The sequence below is a fragment of the Catharus ustulatus genome, chromosome 1 (assembly GCF_009819885.2).
Source record: "Catharus ustulatus isolate bCatUst1 chromosome 1, bCatUst1.pri.v2, whole genome shotgun sequence".
NCBI classification, from domain to species: domain Eukaryota; kingdom Metazoa; phylum Chordata; class Aves; order Passeriformes; family Turdidae; genus Catharus; species Catharus ustulatus.
The window spans coordinates 33,168,880-33,187,717 of NC_046221.1; the positions used below are offsets into that span (position 1 = coordinate 33,168,880).

At 41.6% G+C, this 18,838-nt stretch overlaps 1 protein-coding gene across 1 annotated transcript; it reads left to right on the forward strand.

Annotated features, from left to right (window-relative positions):
• The first annotated feature begins 2,796 nt into the window (after window positions 1–2,796).
• IL6 (interleukin 6) lies at window positions 2,797–16,692 on the forward strand. The gene is made up of 3 exons (XM_033074632.1): window positions 2,797–13,889; window positions 14,110–14,256; window positions 16,353–16,692. Exons 1-3 carry the CDS (start codon window positions 13,473–13,475, stop codon window positions 16,542–16,544), a joined length of 756 nt encoding a protein of 251 aa, XP_032930523.1. The 5' UTR covers window positions 2,797–13,472; the 3' UTR covers window positions 16,545–16,692.
• Window positions 16,693–18,838: the final 2,146 nt, after the last annotated feature.

An 18,838-nucleotide genomic window follows, 5' to 3' on the forward strand; every position in this document is an offset into this window, starting at 1 on the left:
CAGGAGAAAAAAAAAAAAAAAGATGATACATTTGCTGCATCTTGAACAACAGAAGTGCCAGAAATAGAATCACAGAATCAGCTGAGTTGGAGGGTACACTGAGTCCAACTCCTGCCCTGCACAGCATCATTCCCAAGAATCACACCATGTGCCCATGAGTATTGTCCAAATGCTTCTTGGGCTCTGCCAGGCTGGTGCTGTGAACACTTCCCTGGGGAGCAGTTCCAGTGCCCAAACACCCTCTGGGTGAAGAACCTTTTCCTGATACCCAACCTAAACCTGCCCTGACACAAGTTCAGCCATTCCTTGTTGCTGGTCAGCACAGAGCTGAGATCAGTGCTTGCCCCTCCTCTTCCCCTCATGAGGAAGTTGTAACTGCAGTGAGGTCTCCCCTCAGTCTCCTCTTCTCCAGCCTGAACAGACCAAGTGACAGCTACTCCTTGCATGGCTTCTCCTCAAGGCTTTCACCATCTTTGCTGTGCTCCTTTGGTATTCTCTAAGAGTTTAACATCTTTCTTACATTGTGGCACCTAAACTGCCCCCAGCACTCAAGATGAGGCCACCCGAGCTCAGAGCAGAGCAGGACAATGCCTCCCTTGCCTGGCTGGCCATGCTGTCCCTAATGCTCCCCAGGACAAGGTTGTCCCTCCTGGCTGCCAGGGCACTGCTGACTCGTGTTCAATTTGCCATCAACCAGGACCCCCGGGTCCCTTTCCATGGCACTGCTCTGTAGTCTCTCATTCCCCAGTCTATACACACACCCCACCCCAGGTGCAGAATCTGCCCCTTTCCCTGGTTGCCCTTCATGTGGTGGATGATTGTCCAGGCCTCTCATTTGTCCAGGTCTCTCTGCAGGGCCTCCCTGCCTTTGAAGCTCCTCCCAGTTTTGTATCATCTGTGAACTTGCAGTCCTGTTTCCAGGTCACAAATGAAGATGTTGAAGAGCACAGGGCTGAGGATGGGGTCCAGTGGAACCCCACCAGTGACAGTTTCCCAGTTTGATATCACCCCATTCCCTACAACCCCTTGTGCCCGACCCCTGGGACAGCTGCTCATCAATCCCATGACGTGTTTATCCAGCTGTGTGCTGGACATTCTGTCCAAAGGATCCTGTGAGAAACAATATGGAAAGATTTACTGAATTCCAAAGAGATTACATCAATTGGCTTCCTTTGATCTAGGTTAACTAGGTTACCTTGTCATAAAGGAAATTGGGTTTGATAAGAAGGACTTTCCTCTCATGAAGCTGTGCTGGTTGTGACTGATAATGAAACGATTGAGACCCAAATTTACTTATGATTATCCCAAAAACATACAACCAGACACAAATTGTGCAATAGTTGGCACTACGTCCATAGTTGTGAAGGCAGGAATTTTTTCAACTATATTTCTATTGTCACAGCTTATCTATTAGGTTATGGAGATCCAAAAAGTTGCGATAGCTCTGCAGTTTCATTTCTGGAGCTACTAGCTGGAAAAACAAAGACGAGAAGAGGCAAAATCATGAATGAGGTGTTAACCACCAATAGGAGAGATTTCAATTTCCTTCTAATCCCTTTCTTTGCTGCGACATGTCTGATTATCCCCACTGTATTATCCTTTTCAATCATGATTCCCAGCAACATAATTACCAGCAATGCTTTTACAATATCCATAACTAAAACAGTTTTGCAATATGGGGAATGTCAATTAGAGGCATTTTTTTGGCATCCCCTCAATTTTATTGAACAATTCTTGAAGAGGCAAAATCCATAATATTTAAAGAATGTCCATGGAGAAATAGATTTTCAAACCAGACGTAATGTGATATTCCACATTTAAACAGTTTCACTTCCTCAGTTCAAATAAAGTTGTGAATGAAATCCCTGATCCTCTGCTCAAAACATACTACAAGCATCCCAATTCTGAAATCTCATCCTAGTAATTTAAACCAGGCCCAACTCTTTCATCTGTTTCGTCCTTTACAAAATCTTTATTAAAAAAACACCTAAAACATCACATGAGAAAAAACGGCCAACAATAACCTCAACTTCTGTTGCAACAACACTTAGCTTTAAAGCTAAATTTTGTGAGTACTGCTATTTGTTTAGGAAAAAAACTGTATCACATGAATTGTCAAAAATTAAATCTATCAGTACTGTAAACTAACAGTAATGAATAAAATGCAAAAGACTGGAAAGTTGGACTTCAGCAGGGAGAAATGACACAAACCACACATATGTGAATGGTTATTTGCAATGGGAATGAACTACGTTACTTATGTAAAACAGGTAATTTACTTGACTAAACATGTTGTTACATGCCAGGATATTGCATGGTTTTTTCTCCTGGTGCTCTATTGTTTAGTCTTGTGAAGTTTTCATGTACTTTCAGGAAACATTTAACATATTCCTGCCATGTTGCATAAAATTCTGCTTGAGAGGAAGGTAATGACATCTGCCAGCTCCTTGTGTGCTGGGAAATGTGTGCTGAAGTTAAAGGCTCCAAACAGCATCCCTTAAAAAAGCTTTGTTGAAGGACAAAGGGCCAGCAGCCATCCTCACCTGTCCTGCTGCTGTGTGGCCACCAGCGGTGTGCAGGGGCTGGCTCAGAAACGTGGGCCTGAGCACCTGTTTGTGGTTTTTCCACACCTGAGATAACCCTGTGAGAGGAGCTGGGGAGATCAATATGCAAACAGGGATGCTTCAACAATCAGGAGCAATTCCAGGCCATGGGAAGTGCCCAAGGATGCTCTGGCTCCTTCCATAGCCAACACTAAAACTTACCTGAGACCATCCCTCTGCCAGAGTTTCCCCATGCTCTTGGTCCCACAGCAGGGAGAGGAGCTGCTTCCCCTCCGTTTGAGCCTGTAAAATACCTTGCAGAGTTTTCAGCAGCTTCACTGTGAAGCTTGCACCCAAGGAGTGGGAATGCTCTCCCCTGCCAGAGGAGGAACCACCTCTGGCATCAGCTCATTCCTGTTACTAATTCCAGCTGACATGCAGTACATCTCACCATACCACAGTGCAGCACAGGACTGTGTGTAGTGGAGGCATCAGACATAGCTGAAGAAATGATGCTCCTTTTCCACATCAGAAAGAGGGCACTGAGGATGACATTACAGACATCAGGAGCTGTGGTTCACAAAGTCTGACCCTGTGGTTTCTGAATCATCTGCTTTATGGCAGCACTCCGCCCCAACCAGGCCCTGTGGCAATGCCAGCAGTCCCTTGCCCTGGACATTTGTGTTTGAGGTGTAACATCATCCCTGAGCTCCAGAGCAAGTGACATCATGAGCCAATGGTCCCCTGTAGTGATCACTTACACATCACCTAATAGCCATTCAATTTGTAAATAGCCACATCATTAAATATGCCCCATTTCAGCACCAAAAAGCCCCCATTCTAGATTCTCATTCCTAATACATTATGTGGCCAAGACAAAAAATCTGAGCAGCTTTCCCACAATTTGGACATGCCACGAGTCACTCCTTTAGAGCTTTCAAAGATAAAAGGAAGTATTTTCTATTTAGTTTCTATTTCTATTTTCTATTAAATAATTTAGAATTTACTAAAAACATTCCAGATTACTGAAGGGAATAAACTGAAGATGACGAAAACTCTTGCTGATATTTGTTAGGGTGCAGAGTAACCTTGGCTTGCATTAGTGTAAGGATGCTTTTCATGTGACTTTGTTCTTCTGGATAAACTCTTGGTGAGAATGACAGGCTGCAAATGCTGAAGCAAGAAGCAAAAGTGAAAAACACAATAAGAAAGAGCAGAAAGTAGACTAAATACGTGCACAAGTTGCTCCAGAGGACTTCACCAGTGCTTTATCAGGAAAATAAATATTTTCTGAGACTATCTGAGGAAATTATATTCCATGACTTTTTCAGTCCAGTCAAAGCCTAAAATTGTCTATACTTTGTAGTGTGATGCTGTTTTAAGACTGAAACGAAGCCTATCACACACAATACCACAAAAAGGAGCAGCCTAGGCAAAAGGAGATTTTGGGGAAAACACGTTTGGTGAAGCTTAAACTAGGTGCAGGGGAGAAGGTTGAGGATACAAAAAATATATGTATCAGTAGGGAACTAACAGCAAACTTCAGAAGTATCAAGGAACCGTGGGATTACAGATTCCTACAGATGTCAGGGGGAGCTATTCAGGGAAAGACCTTTACTGAACAAATTAGAAGTGTTACAACCCTTTTTTCAAATTAAAAAAAGTAATCTATTTCAAAAATCTTAAACAATAAGTATCACTTCTGGCAAGTGGCCACAGAAAATCTATTTCAAAATAATAAAGCTTGTTACTACAGAAAACCTGTGACTTCATTTTGGAATTATCAAATATCCTAATCCCATCATGTACTTTGAAACATTTAATCTTCACACTGTAAGAAGAGTTACTTTAGGCTATATCATGATTACTTGTGCTTAAGGGACCGACTTGAAGGGAGAAGTGTCAGAACAGGTAGAGTGGCTTTGTCCCCAGGCAAAGAAGTATCCTGCGTCAGTGACAAGCAAAGGACTTCAAACAGATGTCATCTAATACTTGCAACTAGTAATTCCTCCTTTTCTGATATCATCTGACTTATTTTCCTCCTTGTGGTATCACAAAATTAGTACGTTTCTTACTATGCTAGCCTCGGTTCTGATGGTACTGCTTTTAAAAGGGTTTCCTCAAAGCCTAATGAGAAGAAGCTCAGGCTCAGAATAATACAGATTTTTGGAGGGATGGTGGAAGTCATTTCCCACTTTGTCTGTCTTTCCTTTTAAGTGCCAGTTTCATAATGAATTAAATAAAAATGTTCCCATTGATTCACCCTCTTACAGTAATTTTACATTGTCTTTGAGAAAGTTTTAAAACAATCTGTGATACTGATCTTATTCTTCTGAGAAGCAGATATTTTCATTTCCCCTGTGACTGATTCCCTGAAATTATTTACAAAAATTTTCTCAGTAGGGTACATGATAGGGAAGATACAAAACATGGAACAAAAAAGTAATGGAATTCTAGAAATGCTAAAAGAGTCTTCCAACCATTTTTTTCATCATCATAAGCCAGGAAAGTCAGCTGTGTTTTCCTGACTGTTTGCAGGCTTTGTATTCTGCAGATATTCTCTGTAGACCCAACAGCACTGGGAGCTCTGCTTAAACCATATGTCCACACATCAATGCTCCTTTCAAAAGCTGTGTTTCCAGGGGTTATCAGCTCATGAAATTTGCTGTCTAAAGGGTCTTGCAACCCCATCACATAGCAGAAAAAGTTGACAGCTGTGGACTTACCCATTCAGATGGCAAAGCAATGCACTGACAGTGGTCATGAGGCTGCATGACTCTCTTTGATCTTTCATCAGGCATGTGAAGTTCTACCAAAATCAATGGAGTTACAACAGTTTAAAGCATTCAATGGCTTTCCGTGGGCAAGAGGGTAGAGCTGACCAAAAAAGACCAGTCAAGGAATAATAATAACAATAATAATACTTTGTCCTAAATATTGTCTGGAGTTGAAGGCAGGCGGGTTGACAAAAATCCTCATGAATTCAAATTGACTTTAGCTACTAGCTTTGTTTGTTAATAAAAAGTGATGACCACATCAATGTCTTAAAACTTTCTCCTTTTTTAATCTGCTTTCAAGACTGTCCACTGCTTTGGAGGTATGAGAGGTGAAATTTATTTTGAGACGACGTATAATATATATAATATAAAATATATACACATTTTTCATGCTCAACACAAAGTCACAGTGATTTTTATTAATTTGTTATTGATACTCTCCCAGGAGTCAGGCATTGCATCTTGCTCCATCCTACTGACACAAGTGTTCAGGCAGGCAGAGAGTCACTCAGATCACAGACTGGATCCTAACGAAAACGATTAAATTCCTTTGGTGTCTTATTTTCCAGCTAGATCCCCTCCTCAGTCTGACATAATGGCTCAAACACCAGTGCTGAAACACATGGAAAGTGGTGAGAAAAAGTGACTCGTGGCAGAAGTCAGACTACAGACTGGCAGTGATACTCTCTTTTGGCAGCATCTTTGCCATATTTGTACCTATTTGGTAGCATGTCCCCGCTTCCCAGGAATTAGCAGGGCTCATTGAAAGAGCTTGAAACTAAATCTGAATAATAAATAAGCCCGGGGCCGGTACACTCATGTATGATTCTATGTTTCTATATCAGTTTATAACAGTTGTGGAACTACATGCTAAATGTCAAGCAGAAAGCAGCAGATTTCACTAAACAGTTGTGTGGTACCCAGGCTAAATGGGACATTTAATGTGCAGTTGGTAACAGCATAGGATGCTCCATGGAATGTCTTCTATATGACTTTAAAAAAAAATAATAGGATGTCAAATTTTAGAAAGTAATAATTTTTTCAAAATGTGTAAAATATGGAACTTCCCACTAGAAAAATTGCATAGATTATTGCAAACAGATAATGAAATAGTATTAAATGAAACACAAAAGTGTAATTTACCCTTCCTTTAAAATGCCTGTAACTCTGACCAAGGCCTCTGCTCTCTGTTCATGTTTGCCAATTGTTCCTGTATACATAGGGAATAAAGACAGTACCCCTTGTTGCATTCACGTAGGCATGTTTTGAAAGTCTAGGTACTTTCAAAATACTGAAAAGTCCAGACAAGGAGTATCAGAAAAAAAGTAGACCATAGAGATCTCAATATTTCAGCATTTGTGAGTAACAATGAAAATCTAAGTAAGAGCAGCAGGGAGTGGTGGTTGATGATGCCGAACTAAAGTACAAAGGGAGATTCCCAACAAGTTCCCTGTCCACACCAAAACTGCCATTGTCACACATAGCTGCATCTGCAGAGGATGTAGCTCTGTGCTACAGCTGTAGGAAAGGGCTAGGGGAAGGGGATGTTTCGTATCAGAGTGGTTCATCTTGACTGCTTCTGGTTTTTATTTTTAACTGCTGGTCTTCCACGTAATTTTAACATCAGCAGGGGAAGCTGAGTGCAGTCTGCATTTTTGATGAGCGATACCAGGGGACTTCACAGCAAGGAGCGCCTGACCAGAGCGGGCAGAGCTGTGGTGCTGCCCTGCCAGGCACACACAGATCCCCTGCCAAGGAAGGGGTGTGTGAGAGCTGGTGTTGCATGAGAAGCTCTTGCACTAGTACAAAAGAAACTCCAGGGAGAGGAAGCAGGTGTGACTCCCAGGTAGCCAGGACCCTTTGCCACCCAATCCTCCCGGGTTTCACCATAGAAACCAGCTCTTCCTTCCAAAAACCAGCCCATGGAGGAAGTGAGGCTTTCTCCTACGCCCAGGCTTACTCAACAGCTCTGGGGTCAGCATGTCCCTGGAAATCACTTTCTATTTCTGCCCAAGGTCTGAATTTTCTGTACTACCTATTTGAGCAAACTTCCCTCAGAATCCAGGTCAACCCACTGAGGTGACACACAGGCTCCTGATCTTCTCTGACAAAAAAAACGGTTCACTTTAAGACAAGGCATAGAAAAACATCTTGGCCAATATTCTTCTTGGGAGTTGGGAGACTTTCCTGTAAAGGAGTAAATCTGGGCTCATAATCCGTTTAAATAAAGAAGGGATATGATTCAACATCTCCCACATCCTGGTTAAGCAATCTAAACAAAAAAGCAACACACCATCTAACTGGCCATCTAAAGGAAAAAATTAGTTGGACCTAGACCACTCAGATCCTCTAGTGAAGGGATCAAAATCTTTATAGCTGACCTGGCCCCCAGGACACTTTTGCTTCAAGAACAGCAGTGTGGGAAGAGTAAATATCCAGATCCAGAACAATCTATTAATCCTCTTATAGTGTGCTAGCATGCAATTAGAAAGGGTTCCTGCTATGGTAAGTAGGTTCCCTTTCACAAATTCTGTCCAGAATAATAAAGTTTGCTAGAACTCACCTAGAAAGGAAGAAAGACACAAATCCCACAATGTGTAAGGTACTTTCTGAGTAATGACACTCAGTTTTCTCAACAAAATGGTATGACCAAAGTGATAAACTCCACAGCAGCTTCACTGCATCACTGCAGGACTCTTGAGCTAGACAACCTTTATGAGAGCACACAACACTCATTGAAGGTGCACTCTGCATTTTGGTTTTCCAGTTACCCATCTGCTAAGAGAAACTTCCAACACATATAAGGTGGTATTGAAAAGTTAGCTCCCAAAAGGAATGTACTGGAGCCTTGCATCTCATTCTGACAATGGAGTTACAATACTTTTACCACTGATACCACCCAACTTCTGATCTCACTACAGAGAGAAAACACTGTTTTCCAGAAAAAATACAAAAAATTTGTTAAGTGACTTGGTTTATATGTAGGTAATTTACAAAGTCACAAAAAGGCAATCACTAGGAAAAGCAGAATGAGAATGCAAGAGAATGCACGGCTAAATGTCAAACCAAGTGAGTCAATAGTCTGACAAGGAAATTATGGGCACAAAAACATTGAACATGGACAAGGGTAAAGATAGTTAGATTTACAGATGTCTCGTGAAATGACACATGAGCTTTTATTTAAGAGTGAAATGGATCCTCTTTACTGAGGTGAGCTAGACTTGGTATGCATTTATGAGTGGGATTATAAACATTGACACCCTTCAGTTTCCTTTGGCATTGAGCAAGTTCCTTGGAGGGAAAACCCCCCTTTTGAACGCTTTGTAAAACACAATCTACATCTAATGTACCATGTCAAAAACGGCAAACAATAAAAATAAATACACCATTCAATACCTCCCATACACTCACGCTCTTCACTGTGTTCTCTTTTCAGCTCTGTCATCTTCTCTGGTGACTGAAATACTTCACTTTTCTTCATCATATAACTTCTTTGAATTTTCATCTTTCATGCTTAGAAAGCAAGCGCAATGGGAACTGAGAAGTTCCTTAAACACAAGTGGAACTTACAGTCAATTAATGCTTAAAAACAGAGATTTTTTTTTAGAAGTACAGCCCTACAATAATTCAAAACACAATGCTGACAAAATGAGATCCCTGTCAAAACAGCGTGTTGTCCTAGTGAGTGATGCTCACAAAACAAGCCAGACAACAGCATGCTGCTTGTGAAAGACCCAAGGCCACCAGTATTTCTAACTTGGCCAGCTCTGAGTTCTAGTGGTCTCATGCAGCCCTAAAAGGGGCACCACCCACCCCACCCGGCACACTGTGGAGACAAAGCAACAGCTACCTTCCTTCCATGAGAAAAGTCTGTCAAATTGCTTCCTGATGCCATTATCAGCACAGCCACAGCAGCAAAGTGCTCCTAGGGCAAATCTACTGTCAGGTGCCACAATATTCTCATTTCAGCATTAAAATGCCTTCAATCATTTTGACTTGAAGGACATGTGTCTATTAGATGTGTCTTGTACCATTCAGATATTCCCCAAGAACCATTGTATTTAGGACCTCCTTCATCTAGGACTGCATGGTTGGAAGTTGTTGTCTACTGGAAGTTGACTAGAGAAGACCATAGCATTATTTATCTTCTTGAAATTGAGCATGTAAAGCTGAAAACCAGGACATAATTACAAGGTAAGTAAAAATTTTACTTCTAAACCTCTGATTTAGCTTAAAGCAAGGAAATTCATGGTATTTGCATATGATGCACTCAAGAAAAAAATTCAAGTCTTACTACACATCTTAGTCTTATTGAAAAATGATGCAAGTCTTCCTTTAGGAAAGAAAAATGAGCAATCCCCAAAGCTTTTCACCCAAAAATCCCCAAAAAATTTGCAGTTACCTGGCAAATCACCAACAGTTAAGCAAAGAACTTGACAAGCCACAAAAGCAATGGGCTGTTAGTCAAATGTACCAGTGCTCTTTGGTGACATACAGCTTGTCAAAGCAATGTTTGCTTATGAGAAACATGAACACAAGGTATTACTGACCTGTTCAACCTGTTCACTTCAAATACAACACAGGGCAGCTTGGTTTAATGTTACAAAGAACTCTGACACTCTACAAGATCTGTAGGAATTCAAGTTCCCTTGTTACAAACTTTGAGGAATTTAAAAATATGTCAGGGGAACCAGATATCAGCTTTCCTCCTTATTCAAACTATTTGGAAGTGATATTTGCTTAGTGATTGTCATGATCTCACTTCTGACAATTGGCATTCTCTTTCACAGACAATCTAACACTTCTATAGAATAACACCATATTTTAAATTGTATTTCTTCTCTTACTATCAGCAGTACTATTTTAAGTCATAATCCCCAAATAAACATTACTGTTTTTCTTACTACTGTAAAATAGTGGAGATTGTTAGAAAGAGGACAGTCAAACCAAACACACATTGGAGTGGAACTTACTGCAACCCCAATAATTCTACCTCATTAAAAGACCTTATTTTTCCTTCTATGAATGCCATTTGTGTTGACTCACAACACTCAGCAAGCAAGGTCTCCTGCTGCTGCCAGTGGCACTGGGTTTTGCTCTGGCACATGGTGGGGCTCCTTGTAGACATGATGGCTGCTGGCTGATGGAAGAGGGGAGACAGGCTTTGACCATGACAACTCCGCGGTTTGTTGAATTCCTTAGTGGCAATAACATTTTCATGTTGGTGTCACCCACCACTCCTGAAAACAGGCTCCTCTGCAAATCTCCCAGGTTATCAAGAGCAAAAGTGGCACAGGCTTGCTCCCAGGCAGAACAATTCTAGAAGAAAGAGAGCCTTTTCCAAAATGGGTCAGTGAGTTGTACTCACTGTATTGATCCTAGAAAACACACATGGAATGATCCTGGATTGGCTATAAACTGGAACTGGGAAAAATTTTTATGTGTGACAATCAGAGAGGAGAGACTTTTTTACAATGGTCAGAAATGGTCCCTCTGCTCCTACAGAAATGCCCAGTAGTAGTGCTCATTCCTCAGATGGAAGATAGTTAAACACTGAAAATTTCTGAAATCCCACCTTAGGAAGTTTTTACATACCAGGATGCAGCCATCTTATTGACCGTATAAATGAAAAGATAAAACTTGTACAGTGAAACGAAGTGCAATAGAAATAATAGGATGCAAGAACAGCAATCTGCAGTATTACAAAGGTGCTATGCAGGAAATTCCTTGGCATCTAGAAACTATGCCCTAGAGTCTCACTAATAATACTCCTACATTTTAAGTACCAGGCAGATCTGATCTGTAGGTAACTCATGAGCAAGTGCTGTTTGTTCAGGGCTTAGTAAATTTTAGGCGACGTGACTACTGATGAATCAGTGTAATCCAGTGTAGTACAGTGCAGACTAATTAGTAATGCAGTGGGGATCTACTTTAAGCCTTCCCCAAAATTTAACCATTATTACAGATAGATCAGCGCAAAAGTATTTCTTCTATGTACAGTACCAATTAAACAAGTCATTTTCCATAAGAAACTGGCCAAAGCAATAGAAGTATTCTAATGCTACTGTGTAAATTCCAGTTCCTTCTTCCTTTGAATGCTATGCTTTGTCCTAGATTATCAAACAGAGTTTCTAAGCCATTAATGAGCACCTTTCACTGGAGCATGTAAGTATACTTTGTACTTCTGAAAAGTCACATGGACATTCATATAAAAAAAGTAAACAAAACCCCAAAATGAGAAAACAGTAACTGAAGGTTTAGAGACTTTTAGATGAGGAACAGTTGAAACTTGCTTTTATTTCACTCTGCAGATGCAACTACACACATCAGTACAAAATGTTCTCTGAAAATTTCTAAGGAACAGAGACTTTCATGACACAATGAAAATACGACAACTCATAAAATAAGTTTACAAAATTAAGAATTACAGAGCTACAGACAAGACTAAATTACAGAATGCTTGCTGAAAAGATATTACTAAGGAGACACAGCCTTCTACCAAGTTTTCATCATTTTAAGAACAATATTTTCACTTGGGTTAGTAAAGCAAAAGTGTGACTGTCTGCAGGCAGCAGCCTATGACTCGCCTGGCAGTGAAAGGAAATCCCTGAGACATGTACATCCATGTGCTATCGCAAGTGGAAAAAGAGGTAGGCAGGAGTTCCCTCCCTGATGTATCTGCCTCTGATGGTTATCCAAAAGCAAATACCAGGCTTTGAGTTCATCTGGCCTGGCTGTTTTAATCCTTTAGCACTTTTCACTGATAATAGTCAAACATATTGCTTGCTTTCCTCTGTACCTAACACCACTGACCTGACATTACAGCAGATGCTGTTCTGGCAAATCCTCCCTGCAGCACTCAGGGACATGGGCAGAGATGGATTGCTGCTGTTGAAAACTGCTCTCTCACACTTGTGTTCCAGATGTAATATCTCTCCACTGGGCAAAATTACCTTAGTTGCTTTTCTGCTACTGGCTGAAAGAGACATTAAATAAAAACCAGTAGTACCCTGGGTTTTTTCTGAGGCTCTCATTTCAGGCTGTTTTTAGAAAATGAAGTATCTGGGGTATTTTTCAGTTTCTGTATTGTCTCTAACATCTCTCTTACACCTCATGTACTGTTCTCCCCACTCTGTACCCTGCTGTTACCATTCCCAATGCAGACTCTAGTCTTCCTTATGTGAGAAAACATAACTGAGTTCAAACTACAAAGAAAACTAAAACAAAAAAATTAAAAAGGGGATAAAAAAAAGAGGAAAAAGAGGAAAGGAAAAAAGGAAAAAAAAAAAAAAAAAGAAAAGGCAATTTGGCCAAAATCAGTTCAAGACATTCCACAAGTTCAATGTCAGCATGCCTTACACAGTTTGACTCAGCCTGCATGCTGCAAGATTGATCCCAAAAGGCACACTTGCCCTGGGTGAAGAGTCCCCCTGAAAGGTTAAAATTCCTGCAATAGCTACCAGGTAGGCAGAAAGAGATAAGGTAGCAGATAACAGGGAATTTCGTGGCATTTCCTGCAGCCACCCTCCCACAGGAGCTAGCTTTCGTCCATTTGATGTATTTAATCTACTCACACGTAGTTCACTCAGAAAGAGGCAACTTGAGACTTGTACTACCCAGCACCTAAACAGAGGCGTTTAGTTTCACATACACAAATAACAAAAATAGTCAAAATACAAAGACAGACACACATCATGCAAAATCCATTAAACCACATTAAAATACCCAAACACACGGCAGCATGTAGCATATACGATGTGTGTATCAGGTGTGGAGGCTGATAAGGTTCGCGGGTCTGACTGCCGGGAGTCTCTGCGCGGCTGGGGCTGGCCGGGACCCCGCGGGCAGGTGAGCGGCGGAGGGTGCGGGGGGAGCCCGGCCCGCAAGGAGTTACGGAGCGCGATTACTTCATGTTCCCACCGAGCCACCCCCTCCAGCCCATTTCACAATCCCGGCTCTCGAGCAGTCCTGTCAAGCCGGGCGCGATCCGTGAGCACACACCCCCCGTGTTCTCATGCCGGATTTTCCCAGGCCATGAATAATCTCGAAGCCCCCTCAATAAATACACGTTCAGGGATGCCCGGAGCTCACTCAACCCGCCAGCCTCGCCGACGAGAAGGGGCCGAGGCCGGAGCCGAGCAGCAGGCGCACGATGAAGTTTCCCCGGGACTGTGGCTGTGTCCGCGCCGCGCTGCTGCCGCCGCCGCTGCTGCTGCTGCTGCTGGTGCCGCGGGCCGCCGCCGCCCCGCTGCCCCCCGCGGACTCCTCGGGGGAGGCCGAGCTGGACGGGGCGGCGGCGCGGAGAGCGGGGCTGCCCAACAGCCTGCAGCAGGCGCAGCTGCTGCACGCCCGGGCCGCGGAGCTGCAGGACGAGGTGGGTACTGCCGCACCGCACGGCCCGGACGCGGCTGCCTTCGGACAAGGCGCGACCAAACCTCTCCGTGTCTCTCCCCAGATGTGCGAGAAGTTCACCGTCTGCCAGAACAGCATGGAAATGCTCCTCCGCAACAACCTCAACCTCCCCAAGGTGACGGAGGAAGATGGGTGTCTGCTCGCCGGCTTCAATGAGGCAAGGAACCGCTCTCCTTTCTGCTCTAATCCTGTATACCTGGGGCAGGTTTTGCCTGCTCAGAAGAACTGTGGAAGTTGACCTAAAGATTTGGGCCAGCTCGAGCCGGCTTTTTTCAGACCTCCACACTATATAAGCATCATCTGCTAACCTGCACACAGCATTGAGATCAAGGCATTTTGAACTCTTAAGTGACTTTCTCACCTTTCTCTCATTTCAGGATAAATGCTTGAGAAAAATCTCCAGCGGGCTTTATACATTTCAGACATACCTCAAATATATACAAGAAACTTTTACTAGTGAAAAGCAAAATGTTCAATCACTATGCCATAGTACAGAGCTCCTGGCAGGTACCATAAGACAGATGGTGAGTTGGTTTTAAATTCATTCTAATAATTTTTGTGGCTTAATACTGATGTGAAGTCAGAAATACGGGATGCTATGTTTCAGTTCCTTGAAAAAACAGGTGACAGTTCCTATGGTCAGATCTTACCCTTGTGACTTAGAGGTTTTACAAAGTTTTACTTTCTTAAAGAAAGAACTCTTTTCCTACTTTCTGTTGTTACTTGTAATTTCCAAACCAACTATATGCGTCATTGTTTTAAGAACAAATATATTAAACTGGCTGATAGAAATAAGACTTCTCAGGGAGCTTGTTTCTAATTGCGGAACTGCAATTCAGCCCTTGTAATGTTGGAACCCATTGAGAAGTAGAAGTCAGCAACTTTTACTTTTACAATATTATTTCTCCTTAAAACTCTCCAAACAAAACTTTTAAATCAAGCTGCAGGAAATACTGAGATATTGCTGTCAATATACTAGACAGTTCCCTACTGAAAAACATAGATTTTGCTTATAAAAAAAGGCTTCTTTCATAAAAATACTCATTTCTCTCTTGATTTGGTAAACTAAAATGTTATTAATTTCTGATAGACATTTTTCGGGTTTAGGAGAGTTTTGAAAGATCACACTTCAAAAATTCACTTAATTCCTGTAGTTCTTGCTCATTTTAATAATCCTTAATACGATCACTTCCTTTTGTCTTTGGGGAAACCATTTGCCTAATTAAAAATCACCCAGGTAAGGACTGCAAAAGTCTTGGGGCATTATTTCCTTCCAGGCAATTTTCAGCATGTGAAAAGCCTATTGTATATCGTGTTTGCCATATCTTTCCTAATATATTTACTTATGCCCATCATTCTTTATGTGAAAAGAAGCTGAACTGCTTTTTTTCACACTGTGCTAGCTGAGAATAATAGTCCTATCATAAGACAGCGACTGATTACTGGATTCCAGCTTGATACACAAGTTTGCAGAAAGTTTGTTTCATAACTGAGAGAAACTGAGTTCTTTGGGTTGGGTTTGAGGCTTTGGACATTTTATTTTTTTTGACCAAGGTAATCAAAACAGAATTAAACACAGTGATCAAAAGCAAAACCTGCACTTGTAAACACTATGGAGTTTTTGAGAAAAAGCCTTGCTCTTCAGGTTGGCATTTTTCTTTGTGAGAGAAAAACCTGCTATTTAAGGCAAGGACAGCAAAGCCAGAATCCATCACTTGCGGTTAAATAGATCCACCAGCATGATACCTGCCTGGATATCCAGACACAGACTTTAGCAGAGCAGAACAAGGAGCTGGGCATACCAGGAAAATGGTGTGATCAGAAGACACTCCCAAGTAGTCTGGATAGGAAGAATATTTCTCTCTTATATAGCACAAAAAAGATGTTCCAGAAGGAGGTTTGCATAGGGTAGGGAGAGATCCTAAACACAGGATTGAGCAGACACTTGCTAGAACCTTGGACTCCAAATCACCTAAAGCAGTTCAATGACTCGGGACAAGTTCTTCAAAGGCGTTCAGGTACTGGGTGTACAGGACTGTGAGTCAGCATTAGATAAATAACTCATTAGATAAATAACTTTTACTCATCTTGTAGTTATACTCTCACATAGTGAAAGTTGGTGAGTCTCACATGTGACTAAATGTCAGGAAAGTAAGAATTAAGCAGCTAAACAAGTCTGACATCTTTGTAAACTGTTAATCTGCTACAAAATGTGAGAGTACTCCAATGTCAGCTAATTAAGTTATGACTCAGGATGGAGCAGTACAGGTTAGGACAAACCACGATCAGCACCTCCCCACCTAACCAACTGCGTGACTGCCAGGGAGCAAGGAGGGGTGTATTGATCTGCTCAGAGCCTGTTGGACTGCGATGCCAGAGGTTGCATTCAAACCAGAACCAACAGCATAGCCCAGAGACTCCTACACAGCAATTGTAGCAGGCATCAATACTCCTCGCACACCTCTCCACAGAAGCAGGGCTGGAGAGAAGCACAGGTCCAGGGAGGGCTGTTGTCTGCAGTACAGAAAGAGTGGCTATGCAGCAGGTTGGGAACATACAAACCGATGCTCTCCAACAGGCTCAGTTTTAACCAAGGTTCCAAATATTGTCTTTTTCACAGGTGATAAATCCTGAAGAAGTGATCATCCCAGATGCAGCTACCCAGGAATCTCTCCACACAAAGCTGAAGTCCATTAAGGCCTGGACAGAGAAAATCACCATCCATCTCATCCTCCGAGATTTTACTTCATTTATGGAGAAGACAGTGAGGGCTGTGCGCTATTTGAAAAACACCAGGAGTTTCAGTGTCTGAATGTTTTAGTTCAGGCACAATCCTTTAGTTACAAATCTGTCAGGTGGCAGACAAATGTTGTTCTGTTTTAAGAACTAGCAATACTAACAATAGGTTGCATCTATATACATTCCCATTTCCCTCAATGAACTTATTTATTATATTTAAAATATTTATTAGTTTTTAATATTTCTTATTTATATTGTCATTATTTAGAAATAATTTAAATTATGTATTTTATTTCCTTTCTAATGGTACTATTCAGATATAAACTTATTTAATATGTATTTTTAAAAAAAAACATTTTCAGAACCCAGAAAAATTGCTGTATAACTTATGTTTTTATATATTTGTGAGATTACTTTTTTGTATTTTTCGGACAAATAAAAGCCGATTTTTAAAAAAAGCTTGTATAACCTCTGTGAACTTTAAACAAGACTAAAGCACTCTAATATATCCAGTCTTTAATACCTGCAATTATCAGAATAACCACTTTCAAGAACTTCTCTATATAATTAGGTCACTTCTCTACATAGCACATAGACACACACAGACAACACAATTACCATATAATTCTTAAAATGGGATATGAAGGAACCAGATGCACTGAAAACAGCACTTAAGAATGAGTAAGGTATCAATGCTCCTGAGAAACAAATGGACAAGTGCCTTATATTTAATAAGGGACACCCAATAAAATAGTTTGTAAGGATCTTCTTACAAGTCAAATAGCCTCTTTAAAACAAATAAAGTGGTGAGCCAACCACATTAACCACTTTGACATGAATACTGTCCTCTGATTAGTTTTATTGCTGTCATCCAGGGGAATTTTCCAAGTTTGGTTAAACATTTCTAGCCCCTACCCCAAGAAGTAGATAAAAAAAATTAGGTTATTTCCTTAAGCAATATAAATCAACATATTGCTGCTCAGCAATGTAGCATCATGCATTTGTCTTTTCTATCTCACTAGTATGGACATGCCACATACCATGAATGCATATTCTTGAATACTTGTGTGAAAAAAAGAAAAAAAACAAACCAGAACAGGACTTGAGTACCAAATGACTGAAACTTCCTTGGTTGCATCAGCAGCAGCACTGTAGCTGTGCAGGTACCTCATATGCCCAAACTCAGACGAATTCACACAGGGGATGCAGGCAGCAGAAGGCCCTCAACCTTTGTCCCTAAAAATGGTAGATTATTAATTACCCTCACTTTTCCTTCTGGCACTGTGGTGAAGATGCGCAGATGAAAGGCATGCCTGGGAATGTGGATAAGGATGCCAGCAAACTCTCTTCTTCCTCTGAGTGACATGATTGTCCACATATGCATTCCACCACTGGGGATGCCAAAAGAGTGACCAATCCACCCACTGCTCACATCTCAGATGCTCAAAACAAAACAAACCACTGTTTTCCCCAATATGGTAAAACTGTCATTTCAGGCTGAGCAACAACTGGAGAAGGAATGAGATCTCAAGGAGATCTTTAAAGAGGTCTGTGGTGAATGGGTTTTCTAACAGCACATAAGATCCTACTTCAACTGTCCTGCCACATGCTCCAGGAAACAGGAAAGCCTGGCTCAGCCTTTTTACTGCTTATATTCAGTGGGATTTTCTTTTAGTGACCATTTGTTTAGAGACCTTCCTTATTATGCCAGTAATAGCTATAAGACCCAAAGTGAATCCCACACTGGACCTAACTACTATGTAAGAGCAGGGAGGGGAAAATAAAAATAAACTGACCAAAAGAAAGCCAGCTCCTGGTTTCACTTCTCCCAGCAGAGTGGCTGCCTGAGATCACCATTAGCTACCATGTACACTGCATCTAAACAAAGTCACACTGATCCCCTGAAACACCAAAAACCATGTAAGAACTGGAGTGCTGAAATCCCTTGCAACTGACAGACAAGCACTGACACTTCAACCAGCATCCTTCAGCTGATGGTTACCCTAGGCTGACTGCAATTCTATTAACTATGTAAATGCTGCCATATTTTAGGGTGCAGAAGATGAGCAAGGATTATCGCTTGGGTAATCTTGGGTTGGGTGGGGAGGTCAAATTTCCAGTCCTTCCTGGAGCAAAGTGTTATCTCTGATGGTGCCACTGAGCTGCCATTATTTCACCTGTGGCTCCTCCACAGTTCTCAGGGTCCTTCAATGCAGCAGCTGCCTTTCTGGCCATCAATCTCCTGTCACAGTGGCAACTTCAGGGACTGCTCCCAGGATCAGCATCACTTGCTGAAACCTACACTGACTGGTGTATCTGGTACACAAATATTTGCAGTGGGGAATTCAGATGAAATCAGAGAAGACC

What these genes read in the sequence shown, in the direction of transcription:
- IL6 (XM_033074632.1), top strand. Translation starts at nt 13,473, where the DNA reads ATGAAGTTTCCCCGGGACTGTGGCTGTGTCCGCGCCGCGCTGCTGCCG. An exon ending in TGCTCGCCGGCTTCAATGAG is followed by an intron (nt 13,890 to 14,109) that starts GCAAGGAACCGC and finishes CTCTCATTTCAG; the next exon opens with GATAAATGCTTGAGAAAAAT. An exon ending in CAGGTACCATAAGACAGATG is followed by an intron (nt 14,257 to 16,352) that starts GTGAGTTGGTTT and finishes TCTTTTTCACAG; the next exon opens with GTGATAAATCCTGAAGAAGT.